The following is a 19,499-nucleotide window of genomic DNA, read 5'->3' on the forward strand; positions in this document are numbered from 1 at the left end:
GATCTAATAGACAAAATAACTTGCGGATTTTACATATGAACGTGCCCGGAGATGACGGAAAACATAGAGCAGCAGCTTTCGTTTCTGTTTGATAGCCACAAGAACTCGCCGAACGTGCTGAGTGCGTGACTCAGGGTCTTCAGCCGACAAAGTTTAAATTCCGTCTGGCTAGTGCGCTTCACATAATGTTTACACAAGAAGTCAGTAGATGAAGAGTAGGCGGTCAATTGTGGCTGTTCAAATGCCTTCGACCACATGAGCATTTGCACTACGAAAGCAATCCTTTTGAATGCGTTTTCGACTACCTCTGGAAGTGGTCGAAAGTGGACAAGCTCAAAACGTTTTAGATCCCATTTACACCTGTATTTAGCATCGTCCACTGGTGAGCCGACCAAAACGCATCTTAATACCAGTTGTAAAAAGGGCATTACTGACACACTGACAGGCTGGAGTCCAGATACCCCCTCTCCCCCACCCCCAGAAGAAGGCTGCCTGGTTCAATATAAGGTCCATTTCTATTAAAAAAGTCAATTTTATTGATTCACTTATGTGTTTCAACAGCAATGTTTAACTGTATTAATTAAACAACTCATGATTGCTCTCTCATAATTAAGAAATCAATTTCCTACCAAATGGAAATGACAATAGGGAGTTACCAAATTAGTCCCAAGTCTTTGATTGATTAAACTAATGGCCACTCCAGCACTAAAAAAACTACACGAAAGAGCCATTCATTGGTCGACAAACCTTCAGATACACTAGGAAATAATAAGCCTTAGAAATATGCACTGGAAATATGATTTGCCTATAAAAAAAAAGATATGAACCACACAAAAAAAAAAGAAAAGAAAAGAAAAACAAAAGAGAAAAAAAGTTAAAATAAATAAATATACACAACAGTGCAAAATGTATCTGTCAAGTTGGCAACAAAAGAATAGAAACTAATACTTTTTATATTTAGACTATAACACATCAGGTTAAACTCAGTCACCTAACTGACAAGTGGCCTCTATGATTTAACAGATTCCAGAAAAAAAAAAAAACCCTTTTAAAGGCTTTAAGTAAACAACAGAGGATGAACCATAACAAAGAATGTCTATACTCAGATCAGTCTACTTATCAAACTGTTAATTCAGATTAAGCGTTTAATTCTGAATAAACCTCTGAAAGAAATCCGGGTTTATTGTTCAAGGGGCTCCAAAACTATAACCCAAGCCAAGATTTGACAGCTGTGTCTGCAGACAGATTGAGGGGGAGATGTTTAGGATCTAAGATGATCAGAACCGGCCAACAGCGCCTTCAGAGCTTCAGACTTGAAGATTAAATGTTGGAAACAACACATCATGTAATGAAAAATCTGAATGAAACGATTTTATAACTTGCGCCCATTCTTAAAACAAACATTTATAGTAATTTTAACTGTTATAGTTTTAAAGACCAAAGACGTGAGGCGTGTTAGACTTGTTGTTCATGTGTTCCTTAATACCTTTGTCTGCTCATGAGCCAATTATTGTCAGAGATTATAGGTCTAAACCTCTAACAGAGCCTCTACAGCCCATAAGGGTTTTTATTCTGAATCTGGGCTGTAAAACATCCAAGCCAGCACAAGATGGTAACATGACAGACAGATTAACCAAAATGAGGATTAGCTATCCATTACATTATAGATTGCTCCTCACCTACCTAGTCGCATCGCCAAAAAACACACACAAAAAAACGGATTAATCAAGACTGGTGCAGACTGTTGCCGCAGCAACAAACATTCAGTGACTAGGCAACCGCCTGTCCACAAGCCACTGCTAGTTAAAGCACCCAAACCCAAAACACAAGCAGATATGACATCACCCCACCCTCCGTCCCTAACAATGCTATCACAGTTTCCTTTGCTGTGCAATGCGATGCCTTGGGTACACGCTGCCTCAAATACAGCACAAAATCTTTGAATTCATGTCCAGTTCATTGTGTTTACCTTTTCATATTCAAGAGTACTGCTCATATTGAAGAACAAAACAAGGTGAGAGTCAAAGATGGATGATCGTGGGGGAAAAAACAAATCTTGTATAGATTTTCTTTGTCAGTGTGAATTCTGTAATTCACGAAGGCACTGTGACATACAAAAACATCCATATAAATTAAAATGTTAAGTTAAAGTTTAAAACAAAATCCTAAATTAAAATATACAACATTAAAAAAAGCTTAGTCATTTTGCAAATTAACGAAGAAATATTTTCTTTTGTTTCATCCAAAAAGCAGTGAAGTGAAAAGCTCTGCTCTGAATGATCACATTTTATACTCTGTGAAGCATGATCATTTCCTCTCATGAGACAAAATGATCCAGTTTAATTACAAATATAACGTTAACCTCCGTAATGGGGTCAAGGTCTGTCAACCTTCCTCCTCCACATTAAAAAACACCAAACTACGCCATGTGCGCCAAGCTCCCTACAGGCTGTGAATAATGGCCAATTATTTAATGTTCCCTCAACGTCCTCGGCCATTAAGAACTAAAGTTTGAACGGCGTTGAGAGGTAATGGCTGAGGCTAACACCTTTGAGAACTGTCAAGCTCTGCTCTAAGGCAAAGACAAAAGGCCAAGAAGAAGAAAAAAATATGGGCCAGCGATATCAGAACAGCAGTGATTACATTGCCAGCAGCAGATGAAACCTCCATTATACACCAACGGGAGATGTGATTTACATGGTGGAATTGTGGCCGTGAGAATGATGGGATGTCACCTCTGGGGAGTGTGTCGGCCCCATGCCACAGTGTATACGGCCCAGATGGAGGTCAGGCCAGAAGGGTGAAAGATTTGTCAAGTTGAGCAGGGGACAGGAGGGTGACGAGAGCCGACTGCAGCATAAGTTTAAAGCAGGTGGTGGGCTGTGATGAAAATGGCTCAAGGACATATTCCACACGTGCAGCAACTTTTACTTACATTAAACAAGCAAAACTAGCAGTCTCAAGTGTGTTTTTAAAGTGTTTTGTAAAGTTGCATCAACAGCACAAGGTGACACTTAAATTTATTTCAAGTTAAAATATACTTACCTAAAATATACTTAAAAATAGGGCTGTACAGTATATTGTGCCATAATGGCTGAAATTTTCATAATTGGCTGAAATTAGATTTTTTCTTTTTTTAATTATCTTCATCATTATCAGCTATTTTTACATTTAGATTTCCTTTGCTTTCACCTAATGCTCACTTAAAAATACAAATAATTGAATAACACTGTTAAATGTTAATTTTAAGAAAATCTAAAGGTGAATATTAATTTTCATAATGTACATCAAAGTTAACATTTAAAGTTATTATTTTTATTGTTTATTTTCTAATTGAAGACAAAATAGTATAGAATTTATACATTTATATATATATATATATATATATGTGTGTGTGTGCGTGTGTGTGTATATATATATATATATATATATTATAAGAATTTAATAAAACTGTTTAATATATTTTACAATGTAATTTATTTCTGTGACGGCAAAGCTGAATTTTCAGCATCATTGCTCCAGTCTTTCCTTCAGAAATCATTCTAATATACTGATTTGGTGCTAAAAAATTTGTTTTATCATCAATGCTGGAAAAAGGTTGTGCTGCTTAATATTCCACAAACATCTGAATTATTGAAAAATTAAAAATAAAAGTGTTTTGACACTGAGTTAATATATCCTCATATTGTCCTGAGTTAATGGGTCATCTGAGTCCAGACACACCATACACATGAAAAATTAAGGACTGCTAACTGCAGACTTTGTGGATCAATAAACTTATGTTCAAGTGTACGGGTGCAGCCTATAATAGCCTATTAACAACAACACCAATAAGCCCTTCTTGTATGGTTTTGATCAATATTTCACAGAATATTAATTGATTTACTCAATTATTAGACAAGATCTCTAACAGAAAAACCCAATGAAGTTATAATGACATTTTAAGTTCCTTTCCATGGCATCTTTTTTGTGTCTAAGTACCTGTCTGGTTCTGGTTTAATTAAAGCTCAAGGACTTCCAATCAATAAGGATTTTTTCCCAGTTTGAAGAATTCCATCCATATGGCATCATACAAAAGCACGGTGGACATTTATGCATGTACAGGGTTCACAAAAACATGAAAAACAGAGAAAAGGACTGCATTCGTCTTTGAGCTTTCACCTGAAATAACCACACAAATAAGTGCTAGCTTGTTGTTCTATATTGACTGGGTGTCAGCAAATCAGTTACAAGTTAATCTTTCAGAGAGCATGTTTGGTCAGATTTTTTTCTTAGTGACACTGAGGATCTTATCACTAGTGACACTGAGGATCTTATCACTAAGAATATAAATGGATCATAAAAGGAAAACCAAAATTATCTATTATTCTTTTGTACAAAACTTAATTACGGGAGGCATTGAAATATTAAATACTTATTTGACAATTTGAAAGACATCAAAATGCATTATTATGGCCCATCTACCTTTCCGTCAGGTAAATAGGACTGCACTGATCTACTCAGGACAAAAAAGGATAGTAGTTCTTTACACAAGTAGCAGCAAAGACCACACCCCAATGGGACACTAAAGGTGTGTCACACTTGGATGTGGTTATCTCAGAATATTTTTTTTACTGGTTTGAAGCCAGTAAGACTTCTTTCTTTTGCTTTTGAAAGGAATTAATATTTTATTCAGCAATAACGCATTGTTCAAGAGTGACGAGAATGATTTTTACATTGCTAAAAAAATATCAATTTCAAATAAAAGCTGTTCTTTGGAACTTTTCTTGATAAAAAAAAATTAAATGTATCACTATTTCTACAAAAATATTAAGCAGCACAGTTGATTTCAACATTGATGATAATACAAAATGTTTCTTGAGTACCAAATTCCCAAAGAATCATGTGATGCTGAAGACTGGAGTAATGATGCTGAAATCAGCTTTGCCATCACTGGAGTGGAGTGTTATGTTTTGGCAATAGTCACCATACCATAATTTCCCGTACCTTGGTCAAAGGACTCCAGTTCAAGTTCATTCACAAAGACTGGATAACCACTGGAAGAGAAAGGCTTCATGTCACAGAAGGAAAATTCAACCACTGAGCATCCACTGCACAATGCCAATATTTGGCTAACCTCTGTGTTTGAGAATGTCTGTTCTCATGTGCCATTTCTGGCTTCTTTGGCTGTCTGTTCTTCCTTAAATATGATCTCTGAACTTTGATACCTGTTCATAGAAACAATGCTAAAAATTTAGAAATGAATTAGTACACAGAATTTAAAGACATATAGGCAGATTTTCCTACCTGTTTGGGTCAAGTTGTCATTCTGCACCTCTACAGATGTAGGAAGCAAAGGTTTGACTGTTATACAAGTGCCAGCTTTATTAGTTCTTCTCTCCCTCTCTAACCTCTCTGCAGATGAGACCTCTGATGCCCCATGATGCCCCAAGGGTCTCTGGGTTGGGTGTCTGACTGAATCTCTTCGTTTGGTCTTCGTCTCTCCGTGTAGTGGCACTGCAATGGCATTTGTTCTGGCATGGGTGAATTGGTTGTGGAGGACTACACTTTGCACACCGCTACTATTTTCTTGTCCAAAACCCTCAGCTTCTCTTACTATCTGCTGGCTACCTGTATGTGTGTGCTTTGTCTCCTTTCTATTCAGGATATGGCCTCTCATTTTTTTGAGTGAGGTTGGAGGCCATGAATTAGTTTTGTGTGGATTTTGAGCTTGCCACTTCACTGACACTCTCTCCCTGATCCTTGGGTCTGAACTTTGACCTGCTGAATTCAAGCACATGCACCTTCAGAATGAGCATTGAGAAATTCATAATGCCTGAACACAATAATGCTTAAAACAGTGGAAAAGGCTGTCTTGTAGAGCATTGCTCTGATTAAAATAAACATTCAACTGATTGTGGACAGAGAAGGGCTCTTTATTTAGGCTAATTCAATTAAATGTATTAGTTTAATAAAGGGCTAGCTGGGGCAGGGTCCAACTGTTTCGCAGTCTTGCGTGGCTGCAGACAGCTTATTAGGACGTCTTGATCTACACACATTCTCACTCCTTAGCCTTTAGCATCCTTATTCAGATTGATACTAATGGGTCGGTCTCAGCCCGCCATGCAATTACAATAACGAACTGGCAGCCTCCACACAGGCCAGATGAAGAGGGATGAGCTTTAATAAAATTTATTTTACGGCCCCCACATTAACGGTGTTGCTGTTTAAGCCCCTCTAACGAGACAAATCTTGTCAGGCTGATGGGGGTTAATTTGGCCCCACATCCCCCAACCCCAATTCCTAACTGCGCAAAGTCTCAAAAAAAAAAAAATCTAATTTAATATGTTCCTTGGAACGTAATGTGAGGGATAACATATTCTAGAGTTCAATGCAAGTTTATCGCAGTAAGAATACTGGAATATTCCACCCAGTAACAACACCTTTCAAAAACAACATCTATAAATGCATTATTCTTCAGTTGTGAATGTATGTGGAACAAATACTAACCACATACAGTCCTACTTACGAATTTAAATGCTAAGAAACCTTTTTCTAGCTCTAACAGAAAGACAGAATTATGATACTAATTGTATTATAAATGTATGCTTGTCCAATTGGGTACCGTCAAATATTCAACAGTTTTTCCATTAGATTTTAAAATAAATAAACAATAAAAATAAATTGTGTGGAAAGTTTAAATAAATATACAATATAAAGTGTTTAATAATAATAATAATAATAATAATAATAATATTAACAATAATAATAACTTATTCATTGCTGTTTGAGGTTGTGGAAACAGAAGGAGAGAAACAAAGCAAAATAAATGATTTAATTGATTACGAAAATTTGATTTTACTAGTATTACTGCTAATAAGCCAATATGATTACTATTAATATTAACACTAACATTTTTAATAACCACTATTAAAAATATTTAACTGTAGAAATTGTTCGATTCATTGTTAATTGTGGGTTTATGTGACAATTATTCACGTTATCATTTCTTCAAGCTGTTAGTGAGAGGGAGACAGAAAGAAGCAGCTTCCTGTGCCTGTTTACAGACTCGTTTGCCCTTGGCGCCCCAGACACCCAGCACTACACAGCTGCCCCCCGTTTACATCCAAAGTTCACACAAATAAAATTTTACTGGCCTGTAATTTCTAAGTAAAAATGCAGAACTTCTCAGCCGAGTGAAATCGGCCATGTAAACCCCTCCCTGCACCTCCTTCCAGTTTTTAGATGCCATAGCACAGTACATCTCATTAAAATCAACCCGGTCAAGACATCACGTCACAGAGTCGAGGATGCGCTTGTCACTTATTTTTAATAATTCTTATAAAAGATACACGTGTTAAGGAGCATATTAAAGACAAATCAGCAGCCATGTGTTTTGTTTTTGGGGTTTGGATAAAATACACATTATTACACCAAATAAGACAATAGACTTTTTAATTAAAAAAAGAAACACAAAGTTGAACATTATCAGTCATCAATTGTGATGCATGGTTGGCTGGTTGGGGGCACAATTTTAAAATAGTTGGTGAGTTTACCTGATGCTGCTGATGTGCTTGGCCTGTTCTGCCTAGATCTGGAGAGTCTACGTGACCGACTACTGCTGGCGCCATTTTGTGAGGCAGGCACATTCTCAAAGTCTGTACTACAGTATAATTCTGTCTGCTCTGCACTACCCTTTAATAATGTGTTGTCTGGGACAGTGCTGCTCACAACGTCTTCGGACAATGTCCTCTTTCCCTGCTCTAAACCAAACAGATCCTCCAAAAGAATGCTGGCTGTGCTGTTAGCAGGATGGCTGACTTCTGCAGGAGATCTTTCCACCTCAGTAGACTCTTCCTTCTCTTCCCCGTCTCCTTCAAACAGCTCAGGGCTGTAGAAGATACTTTGTTCACCCTCTTCAGTGTCATCAAGGTCCATTCCACTGGTGTTCTGCTTCAAGGTAGAGTTAGGGATCACAAAGAGCTGCTCAAGTTGAGGTTCAAATGAGCTGTCATTTAGGCCAGGAGCACCATTTATTTGGTTCTTTGGTGTCACAGAAAGTACAGGAATAAGTCCCTGCTGAACTTGCTTGTTGTTCACTGAACTTGCATCCTGCTGGGATTGAAAAATAGAAGTCTTGAATTGGCTACTGACTGGAGAGGAGGTGAAGAGATGGCCTGTAGGCCATGCCGTTCTGTGGACATTACGTTCTCGGCTTGGCAATGTGATTGCTTCAGATGGATGCTGAATACACTTTTGGTCACCTGTTGAAACAGACAGACAAAAACATCAGTGACAATTATACAAAACTCTTGGGTACACCTCAAAGCAGAATCTTTGGTTAAAACACTACAGCCAGCATTGTCCCACAGACAAAACTTGTTTAATGGCTAGCTTTGATTAAGTGGTGGAGCACAGGGTCTCTCACAGGGATAATTGTGTCGGCTTTAGTTTTGAGTCTTCAGTATGGTTTGTGTGTCTGAATGAGTGGAGTCCCTGATTTTTTCTCAAGTGTACGCAAATACTTACGCTCAATCTACCACAAACAAAGGTCAAAGGGATTTCATTAAAAGCAACAGTCAAGACATCTGCTCATCCCAATGATGTTCAGTCAGTCAGGGGCCAGAGAGTCTGACAGGGGCAATGAGGAGTGAAGAGCATGTACAGTACACATGCATACATGTACTTGCCACAGAAACGCACGATCACTTACCAGATGGTTTTACCTAAAAATACCCACAATGTTAAAGGAATAGTTGACCCTAACATAAATTTGGTCAATGTTTACTCACCCTCATGTTGCTCTAAATACTTTCTTATAGAGACTTTTTTTTTCTGTAGAAAACTAAAGGAGAAATACTGAAGAATGTTTGCTTGTTTGCATCCACTAGCTTTCAAACGTTTGGGTCAGTTTTTTAAATGTAATATTTTTGAAAGAAGTCTCTTATCCTCACCAAAGCTGCATTTATTTGATACTATTTTAAAATGTATGATGTATGTATAATGTATATATTCATGTGATGACAAAACTGAATTCCATCAGCCATTGCTCAAGTCTTCAGTGCCACATAATCCTTCAGAAATCATTCTACTGTGGTGTCCAAGAAACATTTCTTATTATTATCAATGTTGAAAACAGCTATGTTGCATATTTTTGTGGAAAATATGGCAGTGTATATAGTGAATGTGAGATCTGGACAAAAAAAAAAAAAAAACATGTATTGTGCTATATTCAAGATCATCCGAAGCCATACAATCTCGTTTCTCCATTTTGGTTCCACAAAAGGAAGACCATGTTTTTTTACAATGAGATCAGGGTAAGTAAATTATTTTAAATTAGGTGAACTACTCCTTTAACAACACAAAGAGCAAGTAGTAAATAAGTAGGCCTCATTATAAAAGATAGAAATAAAAGTACTTCATGGAAGTGGGCCTGTAATGGAGTGAGGCAGGAAACCGTTGGCCCAACAGTTATTCATCATCACTAAATACAGTGACTTCCTTTAGAGCACTAATGAGATTAATAAACAAATGACTTAAGCATTATCGCTAAGTTTCCACCCAAGCAATATACCTGATTCAGAAGACCTGCTCTCAGAGTTGGCTGCCTGCACCTCGGTGTGTAAGTTTGGCGGTGCAGGCTGAAGGTCAAATGACTTGTTGGGGGTGATTATCTCAGGAGGGGGAGAGGTAGCATTGGAAGGGCTGGGGTATTGAGGGACAGCCTGAGATTGAGTCTCTTCGAAGGTCTCTACTGCCCCCCGCTGGCCTTGAGAAAAGGACTCCAGGGACTGCATGGCGCCAGTGAAGGTGTCATGGTGCCTCACTAGCTGACGCACCCATTTTGACAGGCCTGAGAGAAGAGGACAGCAGTGTTTTATAAGCATTTAACCACTCCACATTACCACTATTTTCATAACACTCTACCACAGTGCTGTCAATCCGTGTAGATTTTCTAGTAATGGATGTTTTCAACCCATCACTGTTACATGTAAAAGAGCAAGACCTTATGTACACATTATCTGGCCGCAGCCCACAGTCTAACATTTCAAAGCCCCTGCGCTAGGTCATTATCTCCATCTAGTGATACCGAAATGTAACTACAGCTGGGTGATATAATGGCAAAATCATTTTTAGAGATTCTACGCCACCTGTGATGTATTTGTTTGGGTTCGTCTTAAACCGGTCGTCTACCAGTATAAGTGCCCCCCAGTCATTTCGATGTCGAATACACCTAGGACATCAGTAAACATATCGTTACACCAAATTGATCTTAAAAGATTTATATAATGTTAGACTAAGTGCATAAATATCAACCCTGAAATGGCTCTTACCTTCCGAGTGCCTGGTTTAGTGCCCGATAGGCTTGAATCTCGTACCAGCGCCCACCAGGCAGAAGTCCTCGTGACTTGGCATGCTTGTCATTATATTTCATCTTTAGTTCAACCTGCAATGCAAAAGAAACAATGACTCGGACTAAAGTAGTCTCTAAAAACACTAAACAGAATTTCAGGTGATGGTCGGGATACAAGATAGAAGTGCATTTTAGAACCAGGGTTTCCACACATTTTGGAAATTGCTGCATGAACATTAGCAGAAAGATACATTTCTAATGTATTCAAAAGTTTGGGGGGCAGCAAGATTTTTTTTCTTTTTTTCTGCAGGGGTGTAATGAATTGATCAAAAGTGATAGTAAAGCATTTATAGTGCTACAAAACTGTTTTTAACATTGATAAGAATAAATGTTTCATGATCACAAAATCAGCATATTAGAATGATTTCTGAAGGATCATGTGCACACTGAATAATTATGAGTAATGATGCTGAAAATTCATCTTTGCTAACACAGGAATAAAGAGCATTTTAAAATATATTGAAACAGAAAACAATCATTTTGAATTGTAATAATAGTTCACAATATTACTTTCACTGCATTTTTATTAAATAAATGCAGCCTTGGTGAGCATAAAATACATTATAAAATCTTGCTGACCCCAAATCTTTGAACCATAGCCTATACATAGAAATTTTCATGACTTTTCTATGATCCCCCCCCCCCCAATTTATTCATTTACAGGCCTGGAGAATATGATTTTTAGATTCCAGGTTTATAATTGCAGCGTTTTCCAGGACCGTGTAAACCCTGTGGAACTCCTGATGAACAGATTCCATGCTGAGCAAAATAAACAAACAGCATTTAATTAGTTGAGTGCTGTTTAGTGGTACATTTTCATGTTTTGTAACTGGAAGGTTGCTGGTTTAGGAGCAATCCATGAGCCAATCCTTAAACATTCTGCTTAACTTCGCCTTTTGTGTTTCACAGAAGAAAGAAAGTCATACAGGTTTAAAATGACAGCAAATTATGGCAGAATTTTTGTCATGTACAAACAATGATTCTATTCTAAACTTAGTAGACAGTATACATTTTTCTTTACCAACTTCACATATATCAGAAGGCCTGACAGGCCACACCTGGGAATCAGGCAGCTGTGTCACCATCATACCACCCATACAGAACTAATTAGATTAACACTGGCAGGAGGTAGGACTGGTGAGGGGTGATCTGGAGAGGGCAAGGCTCCCCTGAAGATGACACCCTGGGCCTGTAGTGCTTTCATACTTGCCAGCCCATACCCGCTGATCCATTCCAAAGAAAGAGAAACGGGGGCCACAAGACAATAGGCATCTGCTTAGCCATAAAAATGCCAGGGAGGCATCCATCAATTTTCACCCACTGCCCTCACGGTTTTAACGCTAACCTTTTTGAATTGACAAGTGAAAAGTTCAAATCCCGTCTGATGGGACAGGATGGCAAAAGCCTTTAACTATTTATGACAGCTACTGTGTTTCAGATGCCAAAACCTGAACAAGGGCATGACCATCGCAGGTAAGACCTGTCTCTTGTATACATCACCCCTAGTCATCCGTGATGTTGTCACACGCTTTAATCAGGAATATTTAGAAACACGTGGACACTTTGATATACACATGGGGCTGAATAGAAGAGCAAACACTTAAGCATGAGTGAATCTGCAATTGTATGCACATCTCAATCTCTAACCCACTGGAAGGGTTAAAAGCATCTGGATAGAGATCCTGTTGTCAACTAAAGGCCGTTACCCCAAGGCGGACTGTCATCTAAATCCAATCAGAGTCTATTTCACTATCAAGGCCTTCACCTCCCAGAACCACGTCAACACTCAATCCGACATGACAGCTTGCATATGTGAAAAAGCCAATTCTTGCTGCTAGCCAAATCTCCTCAATGTGCAAGAAACCACAAGCTGGAAGGGATTACGTAAAATGTCAGGAGATAACCCACTCTCTCATCAGCTTCAACCTCTTTACCTGTTCATCCTTAAAAACAGACATTTGACCAAGAGGCATGCATTGCAGCAGAGCGGAACACTGCCGCCGTTGTGCCCGTCACTGAGATCTCGTAGCCCACTGTCTGTCTGTGTTAGGTCACACCAAGAGTTCTCGACTCCTCAATTAAAAGGAAAATCAAAGAGAAACAAGATACAACATTCCACACAAACCTTTACATTTTAACACACTTTCCATGTTCAAGCTGTTCATTAGGCATCGAGACACAGCATCAGTTGGAATAGCCCCTTTACTGCCTTTTAAATCGGAGATTATTTTTCTTAGTGAAACAAAACATGTTCCCTCCAGTTTTTATGTTCACCAGAGGCTATTTTTATGTGTGCACCATCAGCTTACAATGCCTTAGACTGTTTAAAGTTCACCTTTGATCTTGTTCCCAATAGCGGACTAATAAAAGCAATACTCTCATTTTAGAGGCACTTTAATAGCTTTTCTGTCTATCTGGGAAGACTGTGCAGGCATCCACTCAACAGGACCTCTACTCTGACTGGAAAGTAGAAAGTGAAGTCACAAGTCACAATTAATGTATGTGTGTACAGTCCTAAAAGTACGACAAAAATAATAAAATGAAACAAAATCTAGATGTTTTTTATTTTCTGAAGAAAATTGCACTAGCGTTTTAAAAACTCACCATCACGAACGAAGCAGTTTTTGTGCATTGTTGGTTACTAAGATGTTCTATGTGGCTGTTTAATGGCCCTGTGAGTGTCAATGCAAGCATTAATTTGCTTTAGACAGAGGAACCATTGCACTCTGACAGTAAATAGTATCAGTGTCCTCTCTTTACTTTGCATTAACGGGGTCATATCCTAGGTATCCCCAGGGGTCATCTCCACCCCCCATGTACTCGACCAAAGGAGAAGCATCATCTTGTAGCAAAGCTCAAAAAGCTTGCATGCAGGCTGTTAGTGTATGTAAACGCAAGACTGTCCTGATGTTAATTTATGAACAACAAATAGAATAAGATGGACGTATTAAAAATGCTTGTATAAAATAGTTTCCACTTCTTAGTAAATGGATTTCCATGAACTTTCCAGTCGTTTGTGATAACAGAACAAAGATTTTGAAAAAAACATTTAGATTCAGACTGATTTGCTCTCAAAATAATTTATCATTTTGTAAACTGATTTGACCAATACAAAAAAGAAATGTCTCAAAAGAACAGCTTTCCTATCACAGGAATAAATTACATTTTAAAATATATTAAAACAGAAAACAGTCATATTAAATTCTTACATATATACTGTATATTTAAACAAATAAATGCAGATTTCTGACATCTTTTAGAAACATAAAACGTAAGTGTATATTCACAATAGACATTTCAATTACTTGAAATCATCCCCATGGGAACCTTAAAAAGAGGTGCTGAAAAAGGAAATATTGTGGATTGACTTCTCTCCCAATTGCAAAAATAATTCTCATTTCAAAACTCCTTCACCATCCTTCATCTTTTTAACCTGCACTAGGAAAATGAGACAAAGCATTACCGTGTCAAAGGGGGAGGTATTGAAAAGAAATCGAGGGCAGTAAACAAACACGTTTGAGTGCTGTCAACCACTTCATGTGGCATTTGAGACCAGAAGCAGCATTACGGTTGGCCAGGTGCACTAGAAACCCCCGCTTCTTTGCTCCTCACCCCCTCTGGCACATCAACTCAGCGCTTGTCCGCAACAAGCCACATGATTAAAACCTACCTCAGAACCCTCCAAAACTCATCCAAAATGGCAAACTCAATCGACCTCCACTGGAGCAGAAGTGAAAATAAAATCAAAGGCCTTCCCAGAGGTAAGGGTACAACCACGCCAACAGCTTCCGCTAAGGTGAAGGGCTCGGAAGTGTCAATCATCTGTACATATCCCCCCGGTGACAGACCCAGTTAGGAAAGCTTCAACATACTCTGACAGCAAGGTAGACAGAGGGGGAAGCTTAAAGGTCAGGTCTATCTGCTAAGGACAGGCAAACCACAGCACAATCACTACTGAATTCATTTACGGATCACAGCAAGGGGGGGACTGTTGTTCTGCCTACAATGTAACTTTAAGATATGAATTCATATGAGAGGACAAATGATACTTCAGGGTTGAACAGAGGACGAAGAAAAGTGAAAAAGTTTTTAATCAGATTATAAAAAGACTACAATAGCCAAGCAAAGATAATCTCTAAGAGAGAAATTTACCATCAGTTCACAGCGGATTAAGCCACTTGTAATATGTCAAATATTGACCAACAAAAATTGTATCCAGTTGTCTAGAACAACTACTAAACCAATAACATTGAGGCCAGGCATTACAGCAATTTTACCACGAATATTGGATGGAATGGAATCATTTTATATGTTATGTTTTTACAAAACTCTGTTAATTACATCTGCTATTTTCTTAAAGATCATACATGAAATCCATTCATCATCAGATCATAGTGTTATCCAGATGGTACTAAGATGACCTGAAAAAATTTAGAAAACGGTTTTAATTGTGTTTAATTGTGTACCTGCAAATCCTTGATATTAGGGAATGGAATACCAATAGTAACCACTGCTCTGGCATTGTCATCGGTGAAGTCTAAGCCCTCGCTCACCTTCCCTCTGCAAACAGCTACCAGTAGCGCTCCATCTGGGAAAATAAATCAAATTCAACACACAGACAACACATTTAAACTAGGCATTTGGAGTAAATCAACACTAACCTCTGTTTTCACAGTTGGCTGCTGTTCCTCTGATGGCCTTATAGTAGGTCTGCAGCAGCTCATCAAAATCACCCTTGCCACCACCACGTGGCTCAGTGATCACAGTCTTTCGCTCCTCAAGCTTGTCCCACAGACCTGTGTTCATCCAGCGGTCCCTCAGTTTATCCAACATCTTATCAACACAAAAATTGACCAAGAATAATATATTATTTGCAGTGCATCCCCCCAAAACAAGACAATCCAATACTTTTAGCATGTAATATAATATTCAGCAGTTACATCAGGATATAATATTCAGTCCATAAAAATATGCAAGTTCATAGGGGTACGATAAATATTTTTTTCTGGTGCAACACATTTGTAATTAGTGTAGAGTAATAATATGAATGAGTTAGAATGGTAAAAAGGGATGCCTTTAATAACAAACATAATGAAAACCATATTCTCGAACACAAAAGTTTGATTCAAAACTGCAGCATCCATGTGGCCCCCATTAAAATAAAAAAAAGAGTCAGTTGAAGAGGAATGTCTGAACCCTGGGTTGCCCAGTAATTCATAGTTTAATAAATGCAGACCTCCTGTTTGCATTGTAAACAATTAGCTGGTTTGGGCCTTCTTTTTATATTTTTAACAAATAATGTACATTGCACAGAATGCACACTAAAAGCCTGAGAACGAAAGCTCACAGCAAGACACAGGACGTTTCTCTTCAGTCTTCTCTCTAGTTCCTGTTACTGAAAAACGATAAATTGCAAGTATAAACTCTGTTCATAATAAAAATCACTGTTACAGTGCTATTGTTCGTGCAAAAAAGTCAGTAACTCCCAAGGGAGGAACACTGATCTAAAAGCTCTCCCTCACAGGGAGCAATACTTGTCTCGGCTGTACGCATTTTCCTCTTGAATAGGCATGCCTTTACAATCCAAGCGAATCTTCACTGGCTTGGAAATGTGTTAGAAGGGTCAAGCAAAAGTTCTTCTTGTGATCAGAAAAAATAATAATAAAAAAAACTTCATGACTGCAGGAATTTGTGGCTTTATTCAGGTAAACAAAAACAAAGAATGGTGAAGCACCCCAGGGCTCAGTATTAGGATCATTACACTTTTGTTGCTTAAAGGACAGAAAAACTATGCATGCCCACACCACTTTACCAAAGACGACATTAAATTCACAACTTCTAAATATTAAATCCCATTTGAGGTGCCTGAGACTTCTGCACTGTGAAAACTTTTTTACACATGGATGTGACTGTGAAGTGAAGCAAGCACCAATTTCATCAGGTTTGTGCTTATAGGAACAAACAAGCAACTTGTCTTCAATAAAACATGACACTTGTGCTGAAGCTGCAACAAACTCATAAATGTCACTGTTTCAAAGACTAACAATTGCTGCAAATCCGATATGAATAAAAGGTGAATTATTAAAACATTCTCTCAGCAGACTGCCCAAGGAACAAAACAGCCATTATACACACTATACTTGGAGGAAATTCAGATTTCTGCGGAAGAGTTCATGACAAGAGGAGGCGGAGGACAAGAGAAAAAAGAAGCTGAAACAAAAAACATGACTCATTTAGATGAATACAACTGATGGGTTTGGATGCTGTATTCAGCATCTTTAATTCACCTTAAGGGTCAATGTTATTAATTTGTGCTTGGCCTGAAGTGTAACCCGATGATGACCTGAGCATAACAGGATAATAAAATGCTGCCCCTTAAAAGACAGGGACACATGCAAGCACAAAGACTCCTTGTATAAGCTTGTTGTTTATATTCCCAGAGCTGTAATTTGTAAAGCCTTATAAAAGCAGGCGAAATACAATACAGTGCCACTCCAGGAGTCCCTTGGCTCAAAGGGTAATGGTCCTAATGCTTTTATCTCACAGACACTGTGAGTAAACATCACTCTATGTCTGCTTCCATTCAGTCATTTCATTACAGGCACATTTTCCACATCCCTCATTTTGACAGACTAGAGCCATAGTTTGAAAACCCCAAAGAGAAGCCAGTTAGCAATGAGGAAGAAACTCAAGATTCTCTCAAGATTCTACAGACTTAAACTACATATTTTTCTCTCTCAGTCTCTCTCCCTCCATCCATCCATACATCCATCAATTTGTACTGAACAAATAATAATAATAAAAAACGCTCATGCAAGTAAGCAAAACAACGGATAACACCACATTCAGTCTATCAATAAAAAAAAATTTAATTTAAAGAATTTAACCTGCCATTAAAAACATCAACAGTGATAGAATAAACGGACAGCATTCAATGTTGCCAGTGAAAATTAGGATCTGCAAGTGTGCACTTCTGTTTTAAGATGTTTGGACAAGGAATGGGAGATTGTGGGGGTGGTGGTGATGGGATGAGCACATGGCCTTCATGCCTAATTCATGGGCATTATCTGACAAGAGCAGCGCTGTTTCCACAGGGCCTAGACCAGGACACAGCAGAATGAAAATGTCAATCTGCACACTTGGCTGAGGCTCAGGTGCACAAACATTGCAGAAGTGACCCTACACCATCCCTCTCTGAGGTCAGTGACAGTGCCATCAAACAGATGGCGTGCTCAAAGACGACATGAACGCACTAGTACCAAACAAGCTCCGACAAATGATAAGAGGCATTTAACCTCACATCCTCATTCTACTGTGCATGTCTGGAGAATAACAATCACTGCCTAACTTTAGATAAAAAAAGGATTTCCAAAATACAGTAAAGTGTGAGAATGTCTGACAACACAGCACTAGGCTACATTTAACCATCAGTATAAGTATATAAGGTGTGTGCAGCCCCACTTCTGACACCTCGTCTCTTACACTGCTCCCGAGGGCTGGGAGCTCAAGTCAGCAGTGACCCAGTCTCATGCATTATTTAAGGTCCTCTTACAGTAGACCTTAATCTCACATCTTCAGAACTCTGCAGCAGACTACCATTATCAGCAATAGACCACAACGGACACATTTTGTTCCCACAGTCAGTTGTATTTACTGACTGACCGTTGTATTTAAGAGGTGACAAATGATCCTGGACATAAAACAGGAGGCAGAAGCCAATCAAATGTCTGTATGATTAGGTAACTTCACAATCCACTACTTTAAAAGGTGAGTAATGCCTGTTACCATAGCACATATGAAAACTTCATATTAAATTGTGAAATATATTTATTCTAAAATGTTCTGCATTTGGACAACTCCCATTGCTTTAATCCTCTCAGATATGAGGTATTTGTTTTTCAGAAACGATGGTAAATTAATTAATTAATAAATATATAAATAATTACGTATATGAATCTAGGAATTTTCAGCTGAACAAATATCTTTTAGAAGAACAACCTTGAAAATGCTATATTCACTACTGTTGGTGTACATGTAAATGTGGCTGCCGTTGTCTTTGACAGTAAAGAGAAAAACTCACATCTCAGATGTCTACACAAGAACGGGTAAAAAAGCGTTCAGAGAAGCTGTTGATAAAACAAAGCAGAGTGAAGACTATCTAGCGAACACCCGCAGGCACAACAAAAGCTGAATAATTCATTGTGGTTAGTCGACTAAATATATGCATCACTCAGCTTGTGTCACCATGCTAGATTAAGTAGACCGGATGCAGTTCTCCTAGGGGACATGGAGGCGAGGTGGCACTGCGAGGCACAACTGTGTGCATTCGCTCTCACGCTCTTATTTCCTCTGCCACCTACACTACTCTTTATCAACTTTTCTCCAACCTTAATGCCATTCTGTCTTGTGACAACACATTGCTGTTTTTTCTTTGCAAAAGGCCTCTAAATAATGGACAAACTTAGTTGTAGGGTGGCATAAATGAAACATAGTGCCCTGGTGGCGGCAAGAGAAGACGTGTAGCTGCTGTAAATAATTCAGCTGCAAATATCTCAGTGATGATCACGCCAAGGACAGAGTGGTGTGGCGCCCCTGCCAGAGCTATAGCTGGAATAAAGGGGTTGTCTCACTAATTAATAATTATAAATATTATGTTATATACTGTATTATATACAATTATATGTTGTAAACGTACATAATGAAAATATCTTTCAAATAAAATAAGATATCTAAATATAAAATAGTATATAACTATGTATATTTTATGTATCAATGTAAACGTACACAAAATAATATATAAAATGAAAAGATATATGATATAATTATACTATATATACTGTATGTGTCTGTGTGTAAAATCACATATTTAAATGTATTTACAACAGTAATAATATTATAAAATACACAAACAAATAAATCAAGCAAGTATTTCTGTAATACAATTACCTTGGATCACATGTGCTACAGTATCTCTACTGATACTGTTGAGACTGCACTTATAGCTACGCCTACGAGACTGCAGACAGTATGCTGAGAGGCCTTGGGGGCTCATAGCCTGTGCTCAGAACCCCTGCAGAGCACTTTGACTTTGAGAGGATGCAAGTTA

At 38.2% G+C, this 19,499-nt stretch overlaps 1 protein-coding gene across 3 annotated transcripts in view; it reads right to left on the reverse strand.

Moving 5' to 3' along the window:
- Positions 1-7,291: 7,291 nt before the first annotated feature.
- Positions 7,292-19,499, reverse strand: part of brip1 (BRCA1 interacting helicase 1) — a 29,597-nt gene continuing 17,389 nt past the window's right edge. For all 3 annotated transcript variants that reach the window (XM_081369744.1, XM_081369745.1, XM_081369746.1), the window contains exons 15-20: positions 15,055-15,226; positions 14,860-14,981; positions 10,314-10,426; positions 10,131-10,213; positions 9,554-9,832; positions 7,292-8,243 (exon numbers count right to left, since the gene is read on the reverse strand). In XM_081369744.1, coding sequence (XP_081225870.1) covers positions 7,468-8,243; positions 9,554-9,832; positions 10,131-10,213; positions 10,314-10,426; positions 14,860-14,981; positions 15,055-15,226 — 1,545 coding nt within the window. In that variant the 3' untranslated portion in view covers positions 7,292-7,467. The remainder of the gene's footprint in view (positions 8,244-9,553; positions 9,833-10,130; positions 10,214-10,313; positions 10,427-14,859; positions 14,982-15,054; positions 15,227-19,499) is intronic.

This window comes from Scardinius erythrophthalmus (genome assembly GCF_964197995.2).
Source record: "Scardinius erythrophthalmus genome assembly, chromosome: 7".
Lineage (NCBI taxonomy): Eukaryota > Metazoa > Chordata > Actinopteri > Cypriniformes > Leuciscidae > Scardinius > Scardinius erythrophthalmus.